This window comes from Coregonus clupeaformis, chromosome 6, assembly GCF_020615455.1.
Source record: "Coregonus clupeaformis isolate EN_2021a chromosome 6, ASM2061545v1, whole genome shotgun sequence".
In the NCBI taxonomy this organism is placed as follows: Eukaryota; Metazoa; Chordata; class Actinopteri; order Salmoniformes; family Salmonidae; genus Coregonus; species Coregonus clupeaformis.
This window is the reverse complement of record NC_059197.1, coordinates 24,922,933-24,950,335: the sequence shown is the minus strand read 5'-3', so window position 1 is coordinate 24,950,335 and position 27,403 is coordinate 24,922,933. Positions and strand designations below refer to the sequence as shown.

The following is a 27,403-nucleotide window of genomic DNA, read 5'->3' as shown; positions in this document are numbered from 1 at the left end:
CATGGTAAACAAATCAGAATTTGCCAGATTATTCTGCTACCCGTACCAGCAATGCAAGGACATGTGCTATGTGGTGGAAGGGTTTAAGAAGTATGGCCTCTTCCCTTTTGACCCTTCAGCCATTGAAGGTTCCCGTTTAATGCCGTCTCGGTCCCTACCGGGTCCCACCACCGCCTCTCTTGGAACCAGCAGCACTGTGCAGTCCATCAGCACCTCCTCTCCAGTGACCACAGGAGGAACCTCAGCCCCTGCTCCAGTCCCAGCCCCTGCTCCAGTCCCAGCCCTAGCTCTAGAAGAGCACCCCTAATAGACTGTCCTGAAGTATCAGCTGGACCGATACAGAAGACTCCCTGTGGTCGCCACATGCCTCACCGGGGAGGAATACACGTGCCAGTGGCAGGAGAGGGGTGAGAAGGAGAGGGCCGAGGCAGAGGAGAAAGAGCGTCGGGCAGCCCTCAGAACACAGAGGGCACAGGAGAGGGCTGCCATGGATGAGACCATTGACGCCATCGCCTCTGCTGGACCCCCTGCTGGAACTACTCCTGACAGCTGCATCACCACTGCCAGTGCCTCCCAGTGTGCAACACCTGTAGGAGCCGCCGGAGTCCCCAGCTGCAGAAGAAGGCCACGTGCCTACTCTCCCGGCCACACCATCATCGGCCCCTCAACCCCACCATTACAAACACCAGCTCCTCCAAGCCATCGTCGGCGGTTTGTCCACCACCACCACGATGCACACCACCCCCCCTGTCTGTCACCACCAACAAGGCCTCCTATGGACCAACTGCCTCCTTCGTCTCCCCTGGTCACACCACCATAGCAGCCTCGTCTGGTGTCCCTGCCCCCTGCAATTTGAATACCGCCACCTCCACAGGTAAACACATTAAACGTTAAATTATGAAAAAATGACTGTTTGTTATCTGTTTTATAAAACCCATAGCATCAGCCCTCAAGTCATTTCCACCTCCTCCAAAACCTCTGCAGCTTCCTCCAGAGGTATTGGTGTAAAAAAGTTGAAAAGGGTTTTCATGCAACATGCTCTGTCTAACACTACTTTTTCTCAAACTGCAGCACAGAAAAGGAAGAGAAAAGCTCCACCGGTCACATCTGTCACGCCACTCATGGCACCACTCTCAGGTACTTCATAATCTGTTTTTTCTCTCTCTCTCAGTTGTATCAATTACTATTGCTGTTGAATAACTTCTACATAAAAAAAAAAACATATTAATCAATTTGTATTATTATTAATTTTTTTATAAAAGAAGACACCACCTGCTGTGCTCGCTGCGGGGAGCATGATCCACTTGCAAGCTCCCCTCAGGAGTGTAGATCCGAGGTGCCATGGGTGTGCTGTGACTTCTGCCAGTACTGGTTCCACTGCAGGTGTGTGCAGTGGGATCCAGAGGCAGCGGTGGAGCTGGATTTGTATTGTGATTTTTGTGACAATATAGGGATGGAGGTCGAGATTTAATTGTTTGTTTTGTTTGTGTTCATATGAAATTATTTATTTGTACAAAAATAAATGTCTAAAATATAATATATATATATTTATTCAACCCATCTTGTGTATTTCTTCCTTTACTTTCCAAGTGCATCTCTGCAACACAAACTCCAACAGTGTTTTCATTGTTTATGTCAATGCACAAAACTGAAATTAAAGTTTTATTTGATGTAAATTATTAATACTCATATTTTAGTATTCAACTGTTATCTACTTTCTCAAAACATAAGATTAACCTGTAAAACAAATTATGAGACATTATTTGGTTACAACACTGAATGTGTTGGTGAAGAACCATTTTTTAAGAGTCCACAGGAGGGCGACAGGCAAGTCATTATTTTTTACCGGAAGGCTAGCCAACTAGTCAACTATCTAGTAAACACTTCGGGTACATGGTTGGTGGCTCTTTTTTGAACACAATTAAACGGATATATCTTGTAATTGAACAAAATAGTAAGGTGGCCAATAACTGGGGACCGTATGCCGATAATACGGTACGTATTAATTTGATCAACCGCTTCTCAAAAAGCTGATAACAGTAGTATTTCCACTGAAATGTCAAACATGCTAATTGCTAACTCGTTAGCTAACATTTTTACGACACCAATAATCACATAACCTTGATGGCTTGATCACAAGATAACACTGTTGAAGGTAATATATTTCTTAAACGCTGTTGAATATGCCGATAATACGGGGTTCCACGCTATGTCTAGTGCTCCATCTGTGTAATGTCTTTGAAGGTATTCTTAACACCAGATAGCACAACACACATTTTAATGACCTGAAACCCATTATTCATGCAGTTTTTTCAAGGTTAAAGAGCAATGTGAAGAGGACACCTCGGTAATCGGGACGCCACTACAAGGGGCTATATGTTAATGCACACCACACTCATGTTATCAAGAATCCCCGCCTGCATACTCAAGCATTTCAATCAGATAACCACTCTTATGTCCTTTATTTGTTTCATTATCCTGCTTGTGTTTGTTATTGACTGGGACTCTGTTTGGCCCTAGAGATGCCTGACAGGTAAATCAAAACCTGACACGTCCATATGGATGCAAGGCAATTTGAAACTCGATGACAAAATTACACATTTTAGCACTTCACAGGAACAAGTCCTCATTGTATCTGGTTTGGAACAGTGCAGCATACATTAGTTCATGCAATATTTTGGGTGGTTTGGTAGGAATATATTAACTGTACGACATCTAGTTTTGCATGGGTAGTATGGTTTGATGGCTTTATGATGGTGTCACATGTCATCTGGGTTACCTTGCCTTACCATTTAGGACTCACCTCTAGTTTCCCTTGATCATTGGAGATAGAAAAAAAGCAATGTGGTTTTCACTAGTGGCACAATGTGGAGGACAGCTGAGCTGCATCTTGTGCTTCCCCCTACACACCTGCAGTACACGTTTGGCTTCTGTTGGCCAAGGGTAAGCTCTGCTAATTGGGGGCTGAAGAGAGCAGTTATCACACCTCCTGTCACTTTGACTGTGGATGACTAGGTCACACCAGGGCCAGCGGGGGAGTAGGAGGGAGGGGGTGGCGAGTGGTGGCGAGGTAAAACAGTACGGTTGTGGTCAAAAGTTTTGAGAATGACACAAATACTAATTTTCACAAAGTCTGCTACCTCAGTTTTGATGATGGCAATTTGCATATACTCCATAATGTCATGAAGAGTGATCAGATGAATTGCAATTAATTGCAAAGTCCCTCTTTGCCATAAAAATGAACTTAATCCCAAAAAACAATTTCCACTGCATTTCAGCCCTGCCACAAAAGGACCAGCTGCCATCATGTCAGTGATTATCTCGTTAACACAGGTGAGAATGTTGACGGGGACAAGGCTGGAGATCACTCTGTCATGCTGATTGAGTTAGAATAACAGACTGGAAGATTTAAAAGGGGGGTGGTGCTTGAAATCATTGATCTTCCTCTGTTAACCATGGTTACCTGCAAGGAAACACGTGCCATCATCATCGCTTTGTACAAAAAGGGCTTCACAGGCAAGGATATTGCTGCTAGTAAGATTGCACCAAATCAACCATTTATCGGATCATCAAGAACTTGAGGTCTTGAAAAAGAAGGGTCAATACTGCAAATATTGACTCTTTGCATAAACTTAATGTAATTGTCAATAAAAGGCTTTGACACTTATGGAATGCTTGTAATTATACTTCAGTATACCATAGTAACATCTGACAAAAATATATCATAACACTGAAGCAGCGAACTTTGCGAATACCAATATAGGTTGGGTGTAAGAGGTTGGGTGTAAGAGAGAAACAGAGCGAGAGAGCGAGAGAGAGAGAGAGAGAGAGAGAGAGAGAGAGAGAGAGAGAGAGAGAGAGAGAGAGAGAGAGAGAGAGAGAGAGAGAGAGAGAGAGTACGAGAGAGAGCTTAGGTTGTGACATTTTAATTACAGAGAAAACCTGCTCCTCTCCAGCCATGCAGGTGTGGGAGAGAGTTGTTAGCCTGCAGTCTGCGGGGGAATAGGAACAGCCAGGGAGAGTCACACACATCTCCTCTCCTCTGCTCCTTCTCTGCTCCTTCCTCTCCTCCTCCTCGCCTTGCTCCCTGACACACACTGGGAACTAACATAGACATGCATCCTCTTACAGAATACAAACAATGGACTAACAGAGACTCCAGCTTCTCACTGTAAACAGCCACATACAATAGACTGCTCATTTACAGTACATCGCTAAAGCATGGTTTGTGGCAGTGACAAATCAAATCCAATTTTTATTTGTCACATGCGCCGGATACAACAGGTATAGTAGACCTTACCGTGAAATGCTTGCTTACAAGCCCTTAACCAACAATGCAGTTTTAAGAAAAGATAGTTAAGAAAATATTTACTAAATTAACATAAGTAAAAAAAAAAATTATACAAAAAAAGTAACACAATAAAATAACAATAACGAGGCTATATACAGGGGGTACCGGTACCGAGTCAATGTGCGGGGGTACAGGTTAGTCAAGGTAATTTGTACATGGGGTAAAGTGACTATGCATAGATAATAAACAGCGAGTAGCAGCAGTGTAAAAACAATGTAAATAGGTGGGGCAATGTAAATAGTCTGGGAGGCCATTTAATGAATTGTTCAGCAGACAGAGTCGTCATCTTTGTTATCTCTGAGTTGTTCTCTAGTAAGAGCACTCATCATTATCCTCCCACTTCTCCTCAAGTCCTAACACCTCTTAATGGCTTCAGACTGAAACGTGGTAGCTATGTTAATGTTGTAATCCTACAGTACATGAGCTGAAGCGCTAATACCAGCATATGCCACCACTGGGCAGTTTAACTGAGCATCCTAATCACTGTTAATATGCCTGTTGTTCCCACTGCTAATTTCACCTAGCTGTGCTCTAGCCGATTACCTACAGTAGACAAGCCACATATGTCCTACACGTGGAAGGCAGCACAGCAGGGACTGGGGCAGCGGTGTGTCAGAGGTGTGTTAGTCCACCCCAGGGCACCAGTCCAACTCACTCTGCCTGGCTGGAACAGCAGCATTTTCACACTGTGTGCCAGTCCCCATTTGGGTTGAGGTGAGGTGAGTGCCCCCATGCCTAGGAGGGAGGCAGAGGCGTTGGAGATGTCGCTAGGCAAGGAGAGCCAGAAAGACGTGGCTGGGCAGGGTCCTTCCCGCAAGGATTAGCCTGCTAAAGGTCAGACTAGCTGTCAGAGCAGGGCACGCGTTCTAATCTCCCTCTCTCCACCTGACCTTTCTAAGGCTATGTTAGCGCCATTAGCGACTCCTGAGGTTACACGGCTACACCAGGGATGCTATGCAGAATCTGCCCACTTGTGGGTGTGATAGCTGGCGTCATGCCTGTTAGCAGGGCTATAACGTGCTTTAACCTGGGCGACACCGAGGAAGGGTACTATCCTCCTAGTGGATGAGTGTAGTGTAGGAGAGTGTGAAAGAATGAGTCCAGTCACCAGTGAGATTAGCAGGCCTGCTAGCGCTCTGTGCTCCAGCCAGTCATAATGGTCGCCCTCTCCTTGTGAAGCCCTCTAATTGCTTTAGAACACATGTCATCATCACTACTTAGACATGCCACATAACCCAGTAGGCACTGCAGTGGAGAGGAGAGCAAGTATTGCTATATCATTAACAGGTTTAAGCGGATCTCATTGTGACATAATGAGGTATATCTAACCTCTGGGGAGGGAAGTGGATGGCACAATATCTAAGACTTACTTCAGGATTCTCAGTAGGATACAGTTAGTATATCCCCATTACGCTCTCTTTAGATAAAGCCAAGGCCATTGTTGAAAATTTTCCCACTTCACTGTTCACTCCTGGCCTTTTCTTCCCCTCATCAAGCCCAAGTAGAGCAGGAGTCTTCACCAGGGACCAGCCTCCTTCTGCAGTCTTAATGAGACTGGAACCGTGGGCCCATTCGGTCACACAGACTTTAAACCATTGTTAGGTATACAGTTAATTAGCACTTGTTGAGTCTGTATGAGACAGTTAGTGAACTTCCCAAGCCCGCTGAGGTAGAAAGTGGTGCCCATGGAGTGTCTGAACACTGCTTTGGGTCCTGCACTGCCTGGGCTACCTCCGTCACAGCTGGTCGGGGAAGTGCCCCAGTATATAATCACTTCAATACCATTAGTCAGACAGGACCCAACAAAGCTAAAGTTTACCTTTGTTGGAAGCTGTGTGTGAATCACGAAAGTCAGAAAGTTTTGAAACCCATCTACAGAGGCTGTAGATGGGTTTCAAAACTCTCTGACTTTTCGGGAGCGGAATTATTGCCCAAGGCAGTGCTGCTGGCAACAGAAAGTTCAGGAGGCGGGAGTTGAAGGAGGGGAACCATGCAAAAAAGCTGTCCTGTGGCTTCACACTCCAATTCACGGGTGTGTTAATGGGGATCTGACATGGGCCCCAGAGGGAAGGCCTGCAGCCCAGAGTGAGTGAGGGTAACCTGGGATAAGACTCCCTTGAGCTACGACATCAAACCTCCAGCACTCCTCAGAGGACTTGGTCTCTCTGTTCACTATTATCCAGACAATGCCCAGTCTTGGCTCCTTCTTTAGTCTCCAGATGCCCCCAGGGCTCTGCTTGCTACCATGCAGTCAAGGAGGAGAAGTGTGGGTGTTGTAATACCTTTGAAATGACTGGAGATTGAGATGTGCTGTGAGATACAGGGCCCTGCCTTTTTTGAGAAGTGGTGTTCTGGTAATCTATAGTGCAGATTCCACTTTTAATAGTATACAATTGGTATGTGTTTATTTATAAAGAGGATAACTCTTATGTTGAGAGCAAAGTCTTTTTAGGGTGGGTTTGACTTAAGAGCAATTCCTTCATCTAGCTAAATAGTGACATTTTGCTCTCTCCCTGAATTCAGCTATTGCATAATATGTTTTCTCCTTCACTGAAACGCAGTAGTTTGATAAACAGCTTTTTGAAGATCACCCTGGAAGTGGTAGGATAAGCGCGCATCTCTCAGGTGAAAATGCAAAAATAAAGAGGAGTGTTTCCATTGATCTCTTACACGTCTGATTAATACTGATGCATTCTGGGGCTGTTTGCCCACAGAGTCTCTGGCAAACCTTTTCCATCATTACCCTCTCGTTTATATCACTGCCTTAAGTCTCCTAAATGCTGTGCCCACAGAATACAGCACAGCTGTGCACTTTTATGGCATTTGTTAATGTACTGTAAACAACATAAAATATAAATGGCTTTGTTTTCTGCCAGCTCCCTCTTTTATAAAATATGTTTTACTCCATTTTGAGTTCCCATTTATTTATTTGAAGGCAGATGTGATTTTATGTCCTCACCATAGCTGTACAGTCGCTACTTTGAAATGCTAATTCAGTTTTGATTGAGTGATTTTTATGAAAGTGTTATGTACAAGGTAGCAGCATGAAAACAAATCCAAAGGGAAATGTTTTTGGTCCCATTTGGCAATTATATGTACTTCTGGAAAACCCCAGAGTTGTAGAGGACATCCAAGGAGTTGCCAGAAAGCTGCCAATACTGTCTGTCTAGCCCTCTCTGTGACACAACTCTCTGCCATTGATGTCACCTCATCTCATTCTATAGCCTTAGCCCACATCACCTCCTCTGTAGCACAGAAATGCTAGACCAAGTCCACACTTCCATGGAAAGTCCATAATCTTGTATTTTTTTCAGTAATAGGATATACTGTGTGTACAAATTTTCAAAAGGGCTTCCTGAGTCTTAACCCACCTTCATCCATTTTCAGTAAAACTTTAATACAATGCTGTCAGGGAATGATTCAAAGAAAGTGTCACGATCGTCGTAAGCAACGGACCAAGGCGCAGCGTGAAATGTGTACATCTTTTATTGAGTACTATTAACAATAACAAAACAACAAAACGATACGTGAAGTCCTCGGTCATAAACACAATCCTACACGGAACAAGATCCCACAAATGACAAGTGCACAACAGGCTGCCTAAGTATGGTCCCAATCAGAGACAACAAGACACAGCTGCCTCCGATTGGGAACCACCCGGGCCAACACAGAAACACACGATCTAGAAAAGAACACATAGAAAACAAAACATAGACACTAAACATATAAACTAACACCCTGGCTCAACATATAAGAGTCCCCAGAGCCAGGGCGTGACAGTACCCCCCCCCCCAAAGGCGCGGACTGCGACCGCGCCAACTAAACCCAACAGGGGAGGGGCCGGCTGGGCATTCCGCCTCGGAGGCGGATCCGGCTCGGCTCCGGGCGTGACCACCACCCTCTAACTACCCCCTCGTAGCACCCTTGGTCTGGTCTGGCCCCGCTGGCTGGAGCTGGACTGGACATCGGTGGAGCGGATTGCTTAGGCTCCGGTGTGGAGCAGCTGACCGGTACCTGACCAGGCACCGGTGAAACAGGCACGGGCTGTGCCGGACTGACGACGCGCACCACAGGCTTGGTGCGGGGAGCAGGGACGGGCCGGACCGGGCTGGCGACGCGCACCACTGGCTTGGTGCGGGGAGCAGGAACGGGCCGGACCGGGCTGACGACGCGCACCACTGGCTTGGTGCGGGAGCAGGAACGGGCGGACCGGGCTGACGACGCATACCACTGGCTTGGTGCGGGGAGCAGGAACGGGCGGACCGGGCTGGCGACGCGCACCACTGGCTTGGTGCGGGGAGCAGGAACGGGCCGGACCGGGCTGACGACGCGCACCACTGGCTTGTTGCGGGGAGCAGGAACAGGCCGGACCGGGCTGACGACGCGCACCACAGGCTTGGTGCGGGGAGCAGGAACAGGCCGGGCCGGGCTGGCGACGCGCACCACAGGCTTGGTGTGAGGGGCAGGAACAGGCCGGGCCGGGCTGGCGACGCGCACCACAGGCTTGGTGCGGGGAGCAGGAACAGGCCGGGCTGTGCTGGCGACGCGCACCACAGCCTTGGTTCGAGGGGCAGGAACAGGCCGGGCCGGGCTGGCGACGCGCACCACAGGCTTGGTGCGAGGGGCAGGAACAGGCCGGGCCGGGCTGGCGACGCACACCACAGGCTTGGTGCGAGGGGCAGGAACAGGCCGGGCCGGGCTGGCGACACGCACCACAGGCTTGGTGCGGGGAGCAGGAACAGGCCGGGCCGGGCTGGCGACGCGCACCACAGGCTTGGTGCGGGGAACAGGAACAGGCCGGACCGGGCTGTGGAGACGGACTGGAGATCTGGAGCGAAGAGCTGACACAACCCGTCCTGGCTGAATGTCTATTTTTACACACTCTGTGTGAGGCATCAGCACAGGACGTACAGGGCTGTGTACTTGTACTGGCACTACAGCACGTGGCACTGGCGCAGGATATCCGGGACCGAGGAGGGGTACTGGAGGCCACGAGCGTTGAGCCGGCACACTCCGTCCTGGCTGCATGCCCACCTTAGCACGACACGTGCGTGGTGCTAGCACAGGACGTACAGGACTGTGCCGGACCACTCGCGGCACAGTACGCAGCTCCGCATACCTCGGAACCTGCCCAGTCTCACGCTGCCTAGCCTGAGTACGGGGAGTTGGCTCTGCTCTACATCTAGGCTCCGGCAACCTCCCTTCCAGCCCCCCAAACCCGGTGGCCTCCTCTCCTAATCCACAAACTCGCCCTGTAGCTGCCTCCAGCAGCCCCGTCGTCCATGCCGTGTGCCCCCCCAAAAAATGTATTGGGGTTGCCTCTTGCGTGTCCGACGTCGGCACGGTTGGCACCGCTGCTCCTCTCTATGGCGCGCCTCCACCGTCTCCTCCCACGGACGCCGATCCATTCCGGCCTGGATTTCCTCCCAAGTCCAGGATCCCTGCCCGTCCAAGATCTCCTCCCAAGTCTAGGCTGTCTGCTCCTGGACACGCTGCTTGGTCCTGTTATGGTGGGATCTTCTGTCACGATCGTCGTAAGCAACGGACCAAGGCGCAGCGTGAAATGCGTATATCTTTTATTGAGTACTATTAACAATAACAAAACAACAAAACGATACGTGAAGTCCTCGGTCATAAACACAAACCTACACGGAACAAGATCCCACAAATGACAAGTGCACAACAGGCTGCCTAAGTATGGTTCCCAATCAGAGACAACAAGACACAGCTGCCTCCGATTGGGAACCACCCGAAACACAGAAACACACGATCTAGAAAAGAACACATAGAAAACAAAACATAGACACTACACATAAAAACTAACACCATGGCTCAACATATAAGAGTCCCCAGAGCCAGGGCGTGACAGAAAGACAAAGGAGGTCCAAATTAAATTATTATTGCCTTATAACCTGCACACTAATGGTGAAGTGTTCACTTGAGGGATAATGACTTTCTTTAGCCATGTATTATAGCAGCACCCGACTGAAATGGATCTCTTTATTTTGAACTCAATGGACTCCTCTTAGCGAAGTGGTGTAATGCCACTTTGACTCAGGATGCTATCTCGTGTCAGCAGCCTCATACACACCTTCTGATAAAGCCTTCTCTCCCCCCTTGTCCTGTAATAACAGCCCTATCTCTGACAGGTTGCTACCTGCAGTCTGCCTCTCATCTTCCTCTCTAATGCTACAGATAGTGTTGGGGAGATGGATGCTGCACGCTGCTCAAGTCAAAGTACATTAGAGACACTTCCATCACTTGCATTCTTTATATGATGCGAGTCTGACACCTCAACCCCCAGACTTGAGATAAGATAAGAGAGCTTTAATGGAATACACAGACTCATGACGATGTCATCAGGACAATGTCATTGAACTCTGACCCAGAACCCTCTCTCTCTGTCTCTGCCACAAGAGGGAAGTCAAATTCCTACTGGCAGGGAGAGAGTGAAGCGTTACAAATGCATCACGACTAGATTGGAGAGCATTTGCATTTAGTGTTTGGCTGCTCTGACAACACAAGTGTTGCAACATGCTGTCTTAAAGGATGACACCATGTAATGTGGTCCATTTGGTGATGTGCAGTGAGATGGAATACTGTGCTTATATTAATGCCACACAATGCCACGTAGACAAGAAAAGGGACTGCAGGCTGAGTGTTGTTAATGTCATAACCTGGTGGCGGCTACACACACACACACAAACACACACACACACCAAAGCAAAGAAAACAAATATTTTTTATGCACAATATAAAAATCCTAATTACAGCATATGTGACAATAAACAAGCGTGGGATCATTATGTCAGAGTTATGGTGATGGGATGGTTGCTTGGTTTGGAGCAGCTCCTCCAAATCAATGCTAAGTGGCGGATTCATCAGTGTCCCGTCGACACGGAACATTCGCCTGGTGGTGACATGGCGGCGGGCCTTGATTGGGACAAATACGTCTCCCTCTGGTGTCAGCTCTCATTCACCGATCTGAGCGCCGGCTAAAAGAAAGACAAATGTTTTGATTAAGGGTCTCTCTCAATGTCATGGCGGCCAGCGGAAAAAAACGAGACTAGGTCCTCGCTAAGGGAGCAGCCGAGATAGGGGAAGATGAGAGGAAAATGGATGTCTCCGCTGTCTGGAGGGCATTAGATGGGCTTTTTATGAGCAAGAGAAAGCGTGAGCAGTGCAAGCATCTTTTTTAATGAGTCCCATATCCCATTGCCAGAGGATCATTTTCAATCTTAGCTTGGTAATACAGTTTCTATTTACATGATATAAACAATAGCATAAGCCACGTTACTGCTCCCTTCATCATAAGACGTTATGTTTAGACTGCATGGACTTGTGTTAATCAACCTTGTTGTCATAGGTACTCCTCTGGTAGTGTGAGGGAAAGGCCATCTATGGGGAGAGAGGCTTCCTGAGCAGACAATTAGGAGCCTTGGCAACAACAGTGATGTAACCACCATCCTGACCTTCACTACAGTACACCTGGCTACTGGCTAGCTCTGGCAGGGAGCATTAGTTTGAATGGTTTACACCCACCCATGCCTCATCAACCCTCCATTCCATCTCATCCCCTCGCCACGTAACAAGCTGTCAGTTATTCCCGCTTATCTTTCCACCTTCCGATGACATCCATGAGGAAACCAGGCCAGGATTGGAATCCCATTTCTCTTGGAGCATCAGAGTATGTATTAACAGCCTTATTTCACCAGCAAGATATTAGTTGCAGTGCTCTCTCTCTCTTTTTCCTCTCAGACAATAATTCATTGTAGCAGACCCCTGTAGAGCCACCCAGGAACCTTTAAGAATTCCTCAGATGTGCTTTAATGGACCTGAACCCTGGGATGATCACACACTGAACAGGAGATGCATTAACTTGAGCCGTCTCCAACCGGCTTTGTTATAAAAATAAGAGTAAAAAAACGTATTTTGATTTGTAAAGTTGTGCTCAGATTTTTGTTGTGCCCATTCTTTCTCCCTCCTCCCTGGCTGGCGGCCTTGGGCTGTGTTTTAGAGTCGTTTGTACTTGCAGCAGGAGAATCAATCGAAGGAATCAAAGTAGTTGAGGATACATTTCTCTCTCTCTCTCTCTCTCCTACGCCCTCCACTCTTGTTCAATCTGCCAAACACTAGGCAGACTGAACCCAGCGTCTGACATAGCACACTTTTTTTCACTGAGAACAGAATGCAATTATCCACAGCTTGCTGTGATTTTTTTTTTCTTCCAAATGTTAGGTTTGAGAGAAAAACATGAAGAATATGACACATCAACAGCATACTGTATTGTAGAAAACGGTCAACAACTTGAGCTGCATTTACCCTTCTGTGTTGCACTTCTCAAACAATGCTCACTTGTCACGAGAATGGTGTCAATCAATTACATTTGGCAAGGCCAACATACTTTTTAATTGTCATTGGGACAAACCAGGCCTTCACAGCAGCAGAAAATACAGCAATATTGTATTCCCAATGTTGTTCTAGACGCAGCAAGTCTGAAAAGGAGAGACATTATGGCACAACACAGCAAGCCTGAAAAGGAAAGACATATTGTGGCACAACACAACAAGTAGATACATATTGTGGCACAATACAACAAGTCAGCGACCCATTATGGGACAACTTACATTTTTACAGATGCTCTTATCCAGAGCAACTTACAGTTAGTGAGTGCATACATTATATATTTTTTCTTTCATACTGGCCCCCCGTGGGAATCGAACCCACAACCCTGGCGTTGCAAACGCCATGCTCTACCAACTGAGCTACATCCCTGCCGGCCATTCCCTCCCCTACCCTGGACGATGCTGGGCCAATTGTGCGCCGCCCCATGGGTCGGCTACGACAGAGCCTGGATACGAACCGAGGATCTCTAGTGGCACAGCTAGCACTGCGATGCAGTGCCTTAGACCACTGCGCCACTCGGGAGACTACTATGTTGAGCACTGCTAGCTTTATAAAGCTGAACTAAAGAGCCATCAGCAACGCTTACATTTAATTGCTGATACCATTTATCGCACAAACTCCATATTTCCGAGTAAACCTTTTCCTGTCTACTCTAAAAATTAAATACAGCTGAAAAATGACTGCCCTTCTCCAGCTCGCTGACTTTGTCATCTCTTTATTTCCTCAATAAAAAGACTCACAAAACATTTACTTTTCAGAGTGAATAAATTTTCTAAACAAACTACTTGTAGACAATGTGTTGCATGTGCTCCAAGATCATGACAAGTCATTGCATGACAAGTGTCAAAGCAACATTTGAGGACATCAATTTAATAGAAAAAAACAACACCTTCCACATAGAAGAATTCATGTTGCTGATCATATTTAATTATCTTTACAATCCTGGAGTTGACAGCTTTTTAAAGCTGAACAAATATCATTGCATATATTTCAGAACTTGACATATTGTTAACTTGGTTAGCTTTTCTCTATTTATTAAACCCTGGATATGAATTGTACACATTTCCTAACCTTTCATGACACAGCGGTTATGCCTTTGGGCTTATTTCAAAACACTTTGATCTATCTTTCGATCTTTGTCAAAGAGGAGAGAATTGCTCAGTGCCTTGAAAGTCATATGTCTTAAAAGTCATATATTTTATCTTGTCAACCCACAACATACGAGCTATGTTTAGAGAAAGGGCAGTGCAGTGTGGCTCTCTACCTGTTGTGACACAGCATGTTATGGAAAATTGGGCTCTCCCTCTAAATGTATGATGTGCCCATTGAAGGAAGGCCCTCTCTATATCACATCCATCAAGCAACTCAACCGAGGCTGGCCAAAGATCTCCACAGAATAATGGATCTAATCAATCCCAATAAAATCACACTGTGACTGGACCTTTCAAGGTCCATCTCTAGCAAAACGTATTCCATTTACAAAGCATTAAGCGTTTCACCACATTACTATTCCAAGACAATGCTAGGTCTCAATGTCTCAGCTACAACCCCATTGCGATATCGCCTTGAAGTCTTGCCATTACACACTGGCATTCAAAGACACCTCTTTGTGATGGAGAGGCCTGAAGAGCCAGGGAGGAAGTGAAGTGGAGGAAGTTCATAGAGAGAGAACCTAATGTAATGCTGGGGAAACAGAAGGGGCCCTTCCATTTCAATCATACACATCTGAACTTCACACTCCTTCACCCCATTTTTCATTAGCATCTATTTAATGTTCTTACTTGTCATTATGCACAACTTAAAGCTTCTATAAAAAAAACAAAGAGAGCCTCTGTATTTTCAATCAATACACACCCTGAGAGGCTGCTCTGTGTTACATTGCATTCTATTCTAAGTGAACTGTTATGTCTGTTCAACTGGAGTTACCTTGGAAACAAACCCACGGTATTCTCTTTTTCATGATAGTAATTACAATCGCTGGTCAGATTAGTCCCATTGTTTACAGCAAAAAGCCCTAATAAAATATGATAGGCCTACTTTGTATTTATCTCTACTACATTTGACCACTTAAAAACTCAAAAGGCTGTCTGGCCAGCCATTTCCATAAGCCCTCCTTCCCGTCTATTATAAAAATGTGGAAACATAATTAACATAGGACAGAGCAGGACTTAAGAACGTATTCTGTGGCTTTTGAAGCCTTAAAGCTCTTTTGACTTGATTGTATGCCAACTGAAAGAAAAATGCAGGCCAGAAAGATTTAATGAAGGTTTCTGGCACTGATACTCGAATGTCGGTTGTCTGTGATTTTTTAGGGGGTCTTTCTGCCCCTGTGGCTGATGATGGAGAGTGTCTCCCGTTGCCATTTATAATTTTGATAGAACTCATCATTGGAAGCAATCCGTCTTGATTGTGCCACAGCACAACTATCCTGTTCCACTAATGCGCAGCGTGAGAGCGGGCATAAATACACATGCTTCCGGCAGCTGCGATGTTTATCTTTCCTGCTCCATGTATTTACAGTCTCAGAGACAAATCTTCATTAGAACAGCAGCCATTACGTTGCAGAGAGGGCCTGGTTGATCATATATCGGCTTATTTGTTTTAGGAGTGGCCGGGTGAGGAAAATGGGTTTGTACATTCTGATAGGGGAAGATAAAGACAGCAATGCAATGCCTCATCTAATGGATTCCACAGCCACTTTATGAAATATTCATTATTGCTAACTATTGTCATAACTTTGCCATCTGTGGCTGAGGGATTCAATTTTGTCCACATTGATGAAGTATCCAGAAAAGGCAACACATGATGTAATGTGCAGCTCAGACAATTAATCTAATGATTCAGGCAGGGGAGGAGAAAAAAACCTTCAGGCTAGGCTGAACCAATACCTATACAAAAATCAAACTTCAAACTTCATAGTTTTGGCCCATCATCACTAATACATAGAATTGTAGCTTTGTCATGAAGAAATGGATTATTTCCTTGTTGGCGCGGACAAATTCTCCATGATGATTAGCCTAATTTCCTTTTAATTCCCAGTAAATGTTTCTTATGGACAGTCTTTCAAAATGCTTGTTCTACATTAAATGTAATTTTCAGTAACTTGGATCAGGACAAAAGCAATTACTGTCAGAATGTTTTAGATTTTCTGAACAGCACACTTAAAGCCTTCCGGTGCATAGGCTTCAGGTGTAATACCAGTTCATTTACTATACTCTGACTGCATATCAAAAGTGAGTTATTCTTGGCTGGCGAGCTAACCATTTGTCCATCTCCAGGCCCTTTCATTTGAAGAGTCAATCAGTCAGTCTGCCCTAGACATTCTGTGCTCAAAGAATCCCTCTGAAGACATCCATAATATTTCAGAGGAGAAAAGTGTGAAGAATAGCAAAGTGTCTTATCCTGCTTTCAAGCAAACATAATGTAAAGACTATTAGCTACTTTGAGAGCTTGGGACTACAAGGTTTTATCTGCAAAAAGATGATTCTGAGATAATTGGCTTTAAAGTTCTGAACACTCATTGGTTTTAATGGTGTCAACAATTTGTGTCTTGTGTTCTTTTGAATTTAACAAAATTAATTGGGATATTTAGAGTACTATATAGGTATCAAACATTGAACAGACTTTGAACATTGTTGTCATGTTGTGTTGCTACCATGCTGTACTGTCATGTGTTGCTGCCATGCTATGTTGTTGTCTTAGGTCTCTCTTTATGTAGTGTTGTGGTGTCTCTCTTGCCGTGATGTGTGTTATTTTGTATTTTTAATCCCAGCCCCCGTCCCCGCAGGAGGCCTTTTGCCTTTTGGTAGGCCATCATTGTAAATAAGAATTTGTTCTTAACTGACTTGCCTAGCTAAATAAAGGTTAAATAATAAATAAATAAACAGAAAATAAAATAAACAGAACAAGGCTATGTCAATAACTACATTTTGACAAAAATGCAGATAGAACCAAGCTCTCGACTTATCATATTATGATACTTGTGTGTACATCTGTGCGTGTGGGAATGCAATGCAATATCGAGGTGACCAAACATCAGGAAAGTGACCTTATAATTTGCATATTAATGTCTATGAAGAAGTAAATTAATGATAAATAATTGAAATGTTAATATGGGACTTACGTAGTGACCCGTAATCTTCTCATAACTATTTTCCTACGTCATTCATTATTATACTATCATACTATATTACATTTTAATGACCATTGATTTGAAGTTGAACATTCAGAACACAATGACTTACAATCAGGCCCCAGTATGATGTCATGCAGCTAAGTATATCATAACAAAGGAATCCATTAAATCTGTAACTCATCCATTTTAGTCCACAAGTCAGTCTTTTATGGGGTGTCAGGAAATGTCATGGAGTGATTTCAGTGCCAACAGAATTGTATTTTAATTCCATAATTTTGAATTGGTATAAGGATAGTGAATTAGGATTTCATAATTTTGAATTTGTATTAGGATAGTGAATTAGGATTTCATATTTTTGAATTTGTAATGCACAAATTGAATCATTGAATTCATAACTTGTATTTCATGATTTTAAACTGAATTGAGAGAATAATGACATGCAGGAGACCCGGTTCGAACCCAGTCAGTCACAAGAGCAACATTAATTAGGGAGTGGAAAGGCTATCCTTAGAAGGGCTATGACAGGGATATTTACCACTGAATTTTTATGTGGGCCAAATTGCGTTTTTTTTACACTCCCTTCTAGCGCGACCTGTGATCATCATTGAGGGAAACGGAAGGCACGCCCATGTTCCACAGAGTCTTAGCAAAACGGTTCAAATGCTAGAGCCAAATTCATAGGAAGAAAATAAATTAAACATGCCACATTGGCGTCAGAGACCACCAGGAGCTTCTGTTTACCACAGTGACATGTTTGATTCTCTCCTACCTTTCCTGGCTGGCAAAGTACCAGGATGTTGTCTCTGGTTATGAATCTGAATTTAGAGAACTGAATTTGAAAACAGAATCTGAATGCATCAGAGAAGTTGAATATTTGAAACTTTGATGAACTTGAAATAATAGCTTGTAAACTTGATACACAGACAATTAACACAATATCAACCATATGGAAACTGAACATATAAATATTGAATTTGAGTGTTAAATTAAATTGTAATTGAATTTAAAACTGAATGCAATATTCACTCTATTAACTTTCAAATCATGAAATTCAAGTTCAATTTATTTATTCAATTATTCAATTTCTACATTTAAAAATAAATAATGTTACATTCAAATTCAATATCCTAATAAAAAATTATGGAATTCAAATACAATTTCTGTTGGCATTGAAATCATTCCATAGAAGACCCTTCTTTTTCTCTCTGATTGGTTGTTAGCATAATAGAGATAAAATGGGTGTGGGGCCTCAGCTGTTGCCTCACCTTGCTGTGGTTCATGAAGCGTTTGTCAAATGCTTCATGCACCCCATCCTAATAATAGTCCAGCCTCACCTTACTTCCTGTCAGCCTCTTAGTCCCCACAGTCCAGTCTAGAAGTAATGGTAGAAACAAAAGAGATTGATAAGTAGTGCCGCGAGTCAGTATAGCGAAGCAGCTAGCTAGCTTGTTCTCATACCTAATGAAAGAAACTCAGGAAAATGCCATGACTTTGAGTATTACACACTGTGGCTTTCTGCTTTATGCCCTACTAATTAATTGATGCACCTCACAGCACGGTTCTTGTCGAATTAGTGATAGCGCTCCAGATAATTAAGTGCGTCAATCACGGACCCGGCACGGTCAGTCGGAGAGCGAGCGGTGGAGTGGTTAGTGTGTGACTGATCAGCGTGTGGCGATGAAGGGCAAGAGCATGTGTCTCTGTCTCCAGGAGGAAGGATGACTTGCGACGAGATGGAGGCGGATGCATTGTAAATCTCTGCTGTCAATCACAATGTGGCATTTCACTTGAATAAGTTGAAGGCCAAATGATTGGAACAAAGCCATTCGAGGAGAAATGACAAAGAAATGAGTGTACTGTGTGTATGGTGTAGTCTAGTATGGCTTCAAAGAGCATTTACTGATGTGTAACGTTTATGACGCCCTCAACTGTATACAGTTGAGAATCACATTCAAGTAATTTGTTTAGTATTCTTGTTATCCTATTCCCTCAAAACCCATAAGTGAATACACTGAAATAGATTCATCAAAAATCCTGACTTGATGCTACTGTGGGGACTCTTGTACTGAAGACTTCGCGCAGGGAACAACGTTATCAACGTGGAGAAATCCAATGCATGGAAGTGCTGTCATATTTATGCAATTTTGTATCACATTTCCAGCATAGGAAGATTACTTTTTAAAGCAAGACTTCATTCAGTGATGTCTGCCCTTCTGAAAGAAGTGCTTTTAATGCCGGATTTGGTCCAGGGTAAGATTAACCTTCATCCACTGACCTCCCTGTGTTGCTGCTCCATATTCTCTGAAGTCTTTATTTTTTGTGGAATCTACACATCACACATAGGGGTGCACGGTTTGAACTTGTGTTGTTTTGAGCTGTTTTTACAGAGGTGCCTTGTTGGGGATTGAGTGAGGAGAATTAGGGAGCCAAAGCGATGCATTGGGCGATAAGCCGGAAGGATGAGCTGTACATAAACATTTGGCTATGGAGGTATAGGCAGAGAGATGGGGAGCTCAGATTGATCCAGCCATCAGGTTGGGCCCAATAGGCAGAATTCAATTAGAGAGAGATGGGCTTAGATATAGTAATCCATATTGCTTGGGTTTGTGTTTACTTTGGTCCTCGGGCTTGGATTAGTGGAGAACTGCTGGAGTCCTTTTACCCATTATTATGTCCTCAAATAACTCACATTGCATCGGTACACGTACATTTAAAGCCTGTCGCTGCGCTTAGATAATTTGCCTATCTGTCTTCAGTGGGGCGCTTTTCATCTTTGGGCAGGAAGAAATGGAACAGTGGGGGCCCACTAGCTGAGTGGATGATGATTCTAATGTGACTGAGGTTGCCTTGGATGTTGAAAAGGAAAACACAATAATGATGGGATTCATTCATTCATTTTACACTCTCATTAGAGGTAGCTGTGCTTGGCAGACAGTCCCCGTGGTAAACAGGCACAGGAATAGGAGACGGCGCTTCCGCCCCCAGCAAATGAACAAACCAAAACAGCATGCCCAGTGGGTGGGAGAGAAGGTATAGGGAGGGATGGGAGGAGGGGCAGGTGAAGGCAGATCCATGCCAATATAGCCATCAGGGAAGCCACACCATGCGTTCGGCCAAAGATATCTAAAACTACCTTGCACACTCCTTCCTTATTGTACATTCCAGCTCTCTCAGGCCTGAGGAAATGTGAAGACCAGGGGGGGGGGTAATAGTCCCTGGTTATGAGCCTCAGCTGAGCTCCAGGCAACACGGACAGCATGGCAGGCATTGGGCGGCCGACGCTCTGATTAGTAATCTCAAGTGGACTGGATGTGCAACTAAAGGTAATTTCCAGGGCTGATTGGCACAGTGGCTAGATTGGGGGCCGCAGCGAGGCCGTTAGTGCCGGGTGAAAATAGCGCTGGAGTGTTTGGAAACGCGGTCGCCGTCCAATGGTAAACTAATTATCTGAAGTGAAATGAAATCATTAGGTGAAGGCAGAGTGCTCGTACAGGCATTATGTGGCCCAGCTCAGCACCTCTAACAGCCTGCTTCCTCCAGAACCCTCAGCCCTTCATTCCCAATCAAAGGTCTGCTGCCTTTACCTCCTCAATTGACCCATGGTGTTCAATCAGAAGGTGTTGTGTGAATGAGCAGTGATTTGTGTTGGGTAAATAGGGAGAGAGGCAGCTGCAAGGCTACTCAGGGGGTGAGCAGTGGTCTGGAGGCCCATGGGTCAATGGTGAGAGGTATTCATGTTCTGTATGGCCCTACTTGAAAACCAACAAAGGATAGACCCCATTTATTCCATTGCTGTGGACAGAGCCGAGCCAAGGTACCATGTAGTGGCACTCTGATATCTCCATCTGAGAGAAACATACCTCCCATTTACAGAATAATAGAGACTTACCGGTCAGCGCTTTTTATACAAAATGTTTGTGAAAACAGGTGAAGTGTTAGCTTGAGGAGCTGTTGCTAGGTGGGAAAGCCCAAGTCCCTCCCTCCCTCCTACCCTCAGTGTCCTCAGTGATAGACACCTGGTGTCTACACTATCTCTACAAATACCAACACATTCCCACACACACACACACCTGACCCCTCTAATCAGGCCCCATTTATCTCAGCATATTGCTGTCTAGATGTTTCACAAGACTCATTCTCATCTTCCTCCAAGTTAATAAAGCGTTATTAAGAGGGATCTTTGATCTCTTCTATCTCCTCCAGCACCTGAGCCTCACTGCAATCAGTTCCCTCTCCTACTACCGGCTACCAGCGCCTCCCAAACCCCACACAACTTTTTCATTCACTGTTTTGTTATTATAAAATTGCCTAGGTTTTTCTTGCTCCACTTTAGTTTTTTGTCTCTCACTCCTCGTTTTTGATCATCTGGTGTTATTGAACCCACATTCTTCTGCATGGGGAGGGGAGGAGGAGAGGAGGAGAGGAATCTGTTATCTCCACTCCACTGCGCGTCATGCTCGGCTGCCCCTGTGGCTGGCCCAGGGAGGAAGAGGAGGAGGTAAACGAGGGAGCTCCGCTAAAGCCGCCCTGCCGTCCACCAGAGCGGAAAGCTGGCAGATGCGACGGAGCCTTGTACGATGCACAGGGCTGTGACTTCACCAACACTGCTAAAGGACCTCTAGTCTGATATGGGCTTACTCTGCCCCCCCAACCCACCCTCCCTAACCCCCACCCCTAACCTGTTCTCAGTGCTCCTCTGTTGACCTGCATATGTGGACTTCCATAGATAGCCTTTTTACGTGAATTAAGCAGATCGCCATTTTGCTGGTCAAGTGGCCACACCAGGTGGACTGTATTTTTCTCTGTGGGAGGGTATTTTTTAATCTCCCAGCTTCTCTCTCGCTCTCTCTCTCTTCCACCGACTTCTGTAGCCCTCCTGTGTCTGTAAGGGTCTAGGAGAGGCTGTACTCTTGAGAAACCTCTGTGCTCTCTTATTTCTGTCTGTGGAGAATGGCTCTTTCATCAACTAATGGGTTGTTTATTAATACTGGGGAGTTAACAATGGCTTCGGCGCTGTTTGATCTAGTTTCCATTCACCTAGTGAAGCTGGAATTGTGCATAATCTGAGTGGTAGAGTGCATATTGTCTTCATGTGGATTTTAGAATATTTGCTTGAAAATCTGTTGCCAATTGGATGGAAACCTAGCTACTGTCTTGAAACAGAGTATCTCCAGAAGGGAATATTTAGGGTAGCATGTTTGTTTGGCAGGAGTTATTTTAGCGTTGTATTATTTTTCATTACCGTTTTAATTAGATGTTAGCGCTAATTCAAATAATTATGCTAGGATGTGAATAATAATAATTAGAAGACCTGACGCAGGAGGAAGGGAGGCTGTGACAACCTCTGAGAAAATCATCCTAATCTGTCTAATTTGTTACAATGACGAGAAGGATTTTGACGGGGTGGGGAGGAGGGATTTGAACAGGGGGTTAGAAGGGGGAGAAGCTAGTATGGAGGCATTAGTGCTGCCAAGGCGGAGACACCTCCGACATTAAATCAATTACAGCACAGGTTGAAGTGGTTGATAATAGCAATCCTGACTGGGAGGATAGAGAGCAGAATAGAAGTGAATTCTCTCGCGTTCTCTTGTTCTGACACATGCCAAGAGATTTCGCCAAGCCGCTGTCTCTCCTACCATGTGTCTGAGCGCTGACTGGTTCGCTGCGTGCAGCCAAGATAAACCCCTCATAGGGGAGTCGGAACAAGGCTGTCTGGGTAGTATACCCAAGGCCAACACAACAAAAACGTCACAGGAAAACATGCCGGAGAGGCCCGTCGGGTTCCCGAAGATGAATAGTCCAATATATGCTTAAGGATTCCCGGCTCATTTTTTCAGATGTTGATTTAATAATGGGGGTGCATGCAGGAGACCCGGCATACAATGGGGGAGAATTTGTATAAATCAATATGGAGTCTCACTCACGTTTCACTGGCCGCAGGACTGAATATGACTGATGTGTTTACTAATGTAATATCTCCACTGAATTAAAGACATTGTGTTTGTATTTCCATAATCTATTATTGTCCCTCTCTCTGCTTTGTACTAACATTGTAAAACAAAGCTAATCTGTTTCTCCTCTGTAATTACTATCAGAAAATAGGAAAACAACAACCCAAAGCATAAAAAGAACATGAATATTGTAAGCAAATCCAACATGTTGTGTGGATAGAGGTGCATTAAAGACAGCAACATCATTTACTATGTATTCTGTTATTGTTGTTATTGAACTCCGTTACATTTCCTCTCCTATCTGCTGCGTTTACTCCCCTTGGAGATATTGCAACAGAATTATCAGGGGAGGAAGCACATATCTCTTCATTCTTTTCTTTGTGTGTGTGTGGGGGGGTTTGGGTGGTTGATGTGTGTCCATAAGAGGGAGAGAACACAAACAAGCTAGCCAAGGCCATCCTAAGCTTCGCACAACAATTTAAAAAAGATATAAGAAAAAGAAGGAAACAGGAGAGAACTCAAACGAGAGTCCATCTTATTGATCTGAGAGACCACAAGGGTCACTTGTTAACCTCAGTCGAGATTCCTGCTTTATCCCAACACCCCAAGATGCATTGCCTGTCTTTACATTAAAGTAAGCCGTAGGACCGCGCTTTAGCTCCTGGTAAACACAATGTGCTGGAGAGGCTGACATCTCAGTCAACCCTGGTTTCAGATGGTGGCAGCGAGACGCAGGGAGGTGAGAGCTATAGCCCAGATGACAGGCTGACTTTAAAAAGCTTTTTCTCCCCCCGCTATTCCTCTCACAAGGCCTTTCAATTACCCAACGGTCTTTGTGCTACAGTGTGGTAGGATGCCAAGCAGGAGGAGGGTGATGGGGGGGCTGCTGTTTAGGTATATCAGAGCCTCAACACGCTCACCAACACTGCATGTCAGTGACACCTCTCACTAAGTGCCATTACCCCACTGTGCCTCCAGTACCCCCTGTCCACCCCACCACCCCCTCCCTACCCACCCTCACACCACACTTTGTGCCTGAGCTCTGGTAGCACCGTGCGGCTAATAACAGGAATGGCTGAAGTATATGAGTGTGAGTGTGAGTTAATGTGTGCCAGAGATGTGATGTTGGCAGACAGAGCTGTGATTTCTAGTGAGTGTCATAGGAGCAGTCAATCTGCATGGGTGAAATCATATGTAAATGAAAATGCTTCGTTTGCTTTTGCCGAGTAGAGTTTCAGAAAAGTGGAACACCTCTAATGCACGTATCTTGTTGGGTTAGGGCAGGGTTGTCCCAAACTCGGTCATGGCCCCCGCTGGGTGCACGTTTTGGTTTTTGCCCTAGCACTACACAGCTGAATAATAGCCAACTCATCATCAAGCTTTGATTATTTCAATCAGCTATATAGTGCTAGGGCAAAAACCAAAATCTGCACCCAGGGGGGGGGGGGCCCAGGACTGAATTTTGAAAATCCTGGGTTAGGGGATTGTTAGGTTTGGTGTTTGCACCAGTTCTTTTGGGTTAGGTGTTTTGAAGGCAATGTCTTTGAATGTGTTAGAGAACTGGTTACCCAGGGCTTATGGATCATAGTATGTTACCGTGCCTCTATCTTTCTGTGTGTTTCTCCAGGGGTCCAGGCCATGTTCTCCCAGCAGCCCCAGGACCTGGTGGTGGTGGCCGGCCAGCCAGTCACCCTGCCCTGCTCCATCCCTGGCTACCATGGTGTTGTCCTGTGGATCAAAGATGGCCTGGCTCTAGGCGTTGGCAGAGACCTATCAGGTAAGGAAAGACATTTATCAATCCATATGTCACTCTCTTAATCAGTCTGTTTCCAATCCCTTTTCCAATCTGTTACAACTAGTTATATTACTTACACGCTGTCATATATCTGTCAATGTGGGATTTCTCCCTTCACTGATTTTCAACTTTTGAAAGCTTAAGTCTTCTTCCTCATCGCTGTAGAAATATCACCCAGCAGGTAGACAAACATACAGCACAATCCTATAACAATGCACTACTTTGCATTAAGCTTTAAACAAGCTGAAATTCAATACTTTCATCCATCTGCCTGCTCTGTCTTCGTATTTAGCCTAACATTGAAGTGTTTTACAATGTTCTGTTCAGGACAAACAGGGCTACAAGTAGAACATGAAAACAATTTGACATAAACAGTTACATTCATGAGTTTTTTTTTTTTTTTTTTTACAAATGTCAATAAACAAATAAGGTCTGCCAAACAAAACCCTGATAAAAAATGTATTCATAATCACACATACTAATGGTTGATATCAGCGGATGCAGAAGACATAGTCGAATCCAATGACACACCGGCGTGACAGTGGGAATCAAGATTTAATTACCACACTCCATTTTCCACCCAAAATATCTAGCATCCAATAACATATACAGTGAAATACCCCAGACAGTTGTATTCATTTTAGCACTACCACAAAAATGTTGACAAGGCCTCATTACTATCTAATAGAAAGATAAACCTAATTCAATAACAGTTTGTGGTGGGCAAAGAAGTTCGAAAATCAACACTGAGTGTGAAATCAATATAGCCACGGGTCACATTTCAAGTTCTTTTAGCTTGTAAATGGGCTTTTGAAGAGTAACTCACAATCGGAATTACATTGTGGCTCTTGTATTATTACCTTAATTGTTTAATTTGGAGTACCACTTACTGCTGCACTGTCATTTTAGTAGCCTACAGTTTCTCCACTTGACGTTGGCGCCTGATCCATATTCATGAGACATGATGACTATCTATTCTACCAAATAGATATTTACAACTTTAACTAACTATTGGGAGAGTAAATTCGTATAGCTTGGAAAATCTGCATTATTTATGAAAATATATTTTATCCCCCCGATTGTCTTTAGAAATCCTTGGGATTCCAAGACATTCTATGGCCTTATACAGGGAGTAAGGGCGATGAGTCTGAAAATAGCCAAGTTCCTTTCACACCTCTCTTCCTCCATCACTGAGGGATCTCTAGCCTGTCTCTCAGAGTACTTGCCATTCAAGTCATGACAAAAAACCCAACTGGAGCCCTTTAAAAGCGGGGCCTCTTATGATCCGGGCGATTAAATATGTATTCCACTAGAGATATGGGGTCTTCTACCCTCTGACCTTCAGTGACTGCTCTAGTTTGCCTGCCTTCTGTCACCGATAGAGCTCCTTAATTAAACCTCAGTGGACGACGGTGTCCCAATAAATCCATCCCATTCACCTGTCTGGCCCTTATCAGGCCACCGGGAGGCTGGGGAAGACAGTAAACAATGACACAACAGTTTTGAAGTGGAGAAGGAGAGGGAGGAGAGGGAGAAGGACTTATGATAACGAGAAGAGAGAGAGAGGGTGAGAGGGTGAAAGGGTGAGAGAGGGTGAGAGCGACTCTTAACGGCACATCAGCAGCAGTTTAGCGGTCATGGGCGAGAGGCTGTGGACGGAGGCTGTGGACTGACCTCATCGTGTCTCCACCCCTGTGAACCCACACTTCACTCTGTATTTGGATCAATGGCCGGGCCAGGACGCTCAGAGATGGGCAGAATCTGAAAGCCCTTCTCCATACAGCCTGTGTCGATGAGATACATCGACGAAAGAGATCTTTATTAAAAAGCATAGCATGGACAGGGTCTTAGAGCAGTGGATTAAGATGAATGTCACTTTTTGAAAAAAAGTGTACCACAGCTGCTCTTTTTATCGTCTCTGCCTATGTCAACAAGCAATACAGTCAGCCATTAAGAATGATGGCATATCCACGGCTATATACACAAGGAAAGCAGCTGTATACAGAAAAGTGTGAGGCGTCAAATATTGTGCAGAGCATTTCAATATAGGAACCCCTCTGCTATTCATAGAAGGAGCTGCGTTTGCAATAGCTCGCTCCGCCTGGGCCTGTTTCAATTCAGGGGAACAGTGATTAAAATGAGAGAAATCTTTCACTATTTAGTCTGATAAATCAGAGGACAAAAGAGGATGATTCCTATCGCTCCCTGAATTCCTGCTCCTTCTCTTTGTGTAGCGCCTTCTATTCTAATTAAAGAGAGAGATGCACCGGCCCAAAGCTGCACCAAATGAATGGCATGAATATGCATGAATGGCATGACTATATCTCCAAGCAGTCCATGGAGAGTGCCCACTGGTGAGCACTTTTTTGGAGGGCACAATGGAATGATTGAAAACCGAAGTCTTAGAATGTTCCAGATAGTGTTCTTAACATTCTAGACAGTGGTGTAGAGTCATTGGAAGCTACCTGACACGTGTACTCCTCTGGCTTGTCCCCTGACAGCAAATTAAACATTAGTCATCCATTTCCCAACACCAACTACCCAATTTCCATCCCTGGAGGTGTCAGTGTGAGACGTGTTCTTCCTGAATAGCGTAAATCACTACCCCCCTGCCTTTATTCATCGTCCCTTCCCCTGCCATTGATCCACCATAAAGACAAATCAATTTCTGTCCTGATGGATTCATTACCCTTAATGGGGCTATTTTACATTGTTTGCTTTAGTTAACACACGTTGTCTTTGAGATTCATTGAAATCAATGTGAG

General features: G+C 44.8%; 1 protein-coding gene across 4 annotated transcripts in view; it reads left to right on the top strand.

Moving 5' to 3' along the window:
- Positions 1-27,403, top strand: part of LOC121568045 (kin of IRRE-like protein 3) — a 202,316-nt gene that overhangs the window by 112,667 nt on the left and 62,246 nt on the right. For all 4 annotated transcript variants that reach the window (XM_041878609.2, XM_041878608.2, XM_041878607.2 and 1 more), the window contains exon 2: positions 24,471-24,620. In XM_041878609.2, coding sequence (XP_041734543.1) covers positions 24,471-24,620 — 150 coding nt within the window. The remainder of the gene's footprint in view (positions 1-24,470; positions 24,621-27,403) is intronic.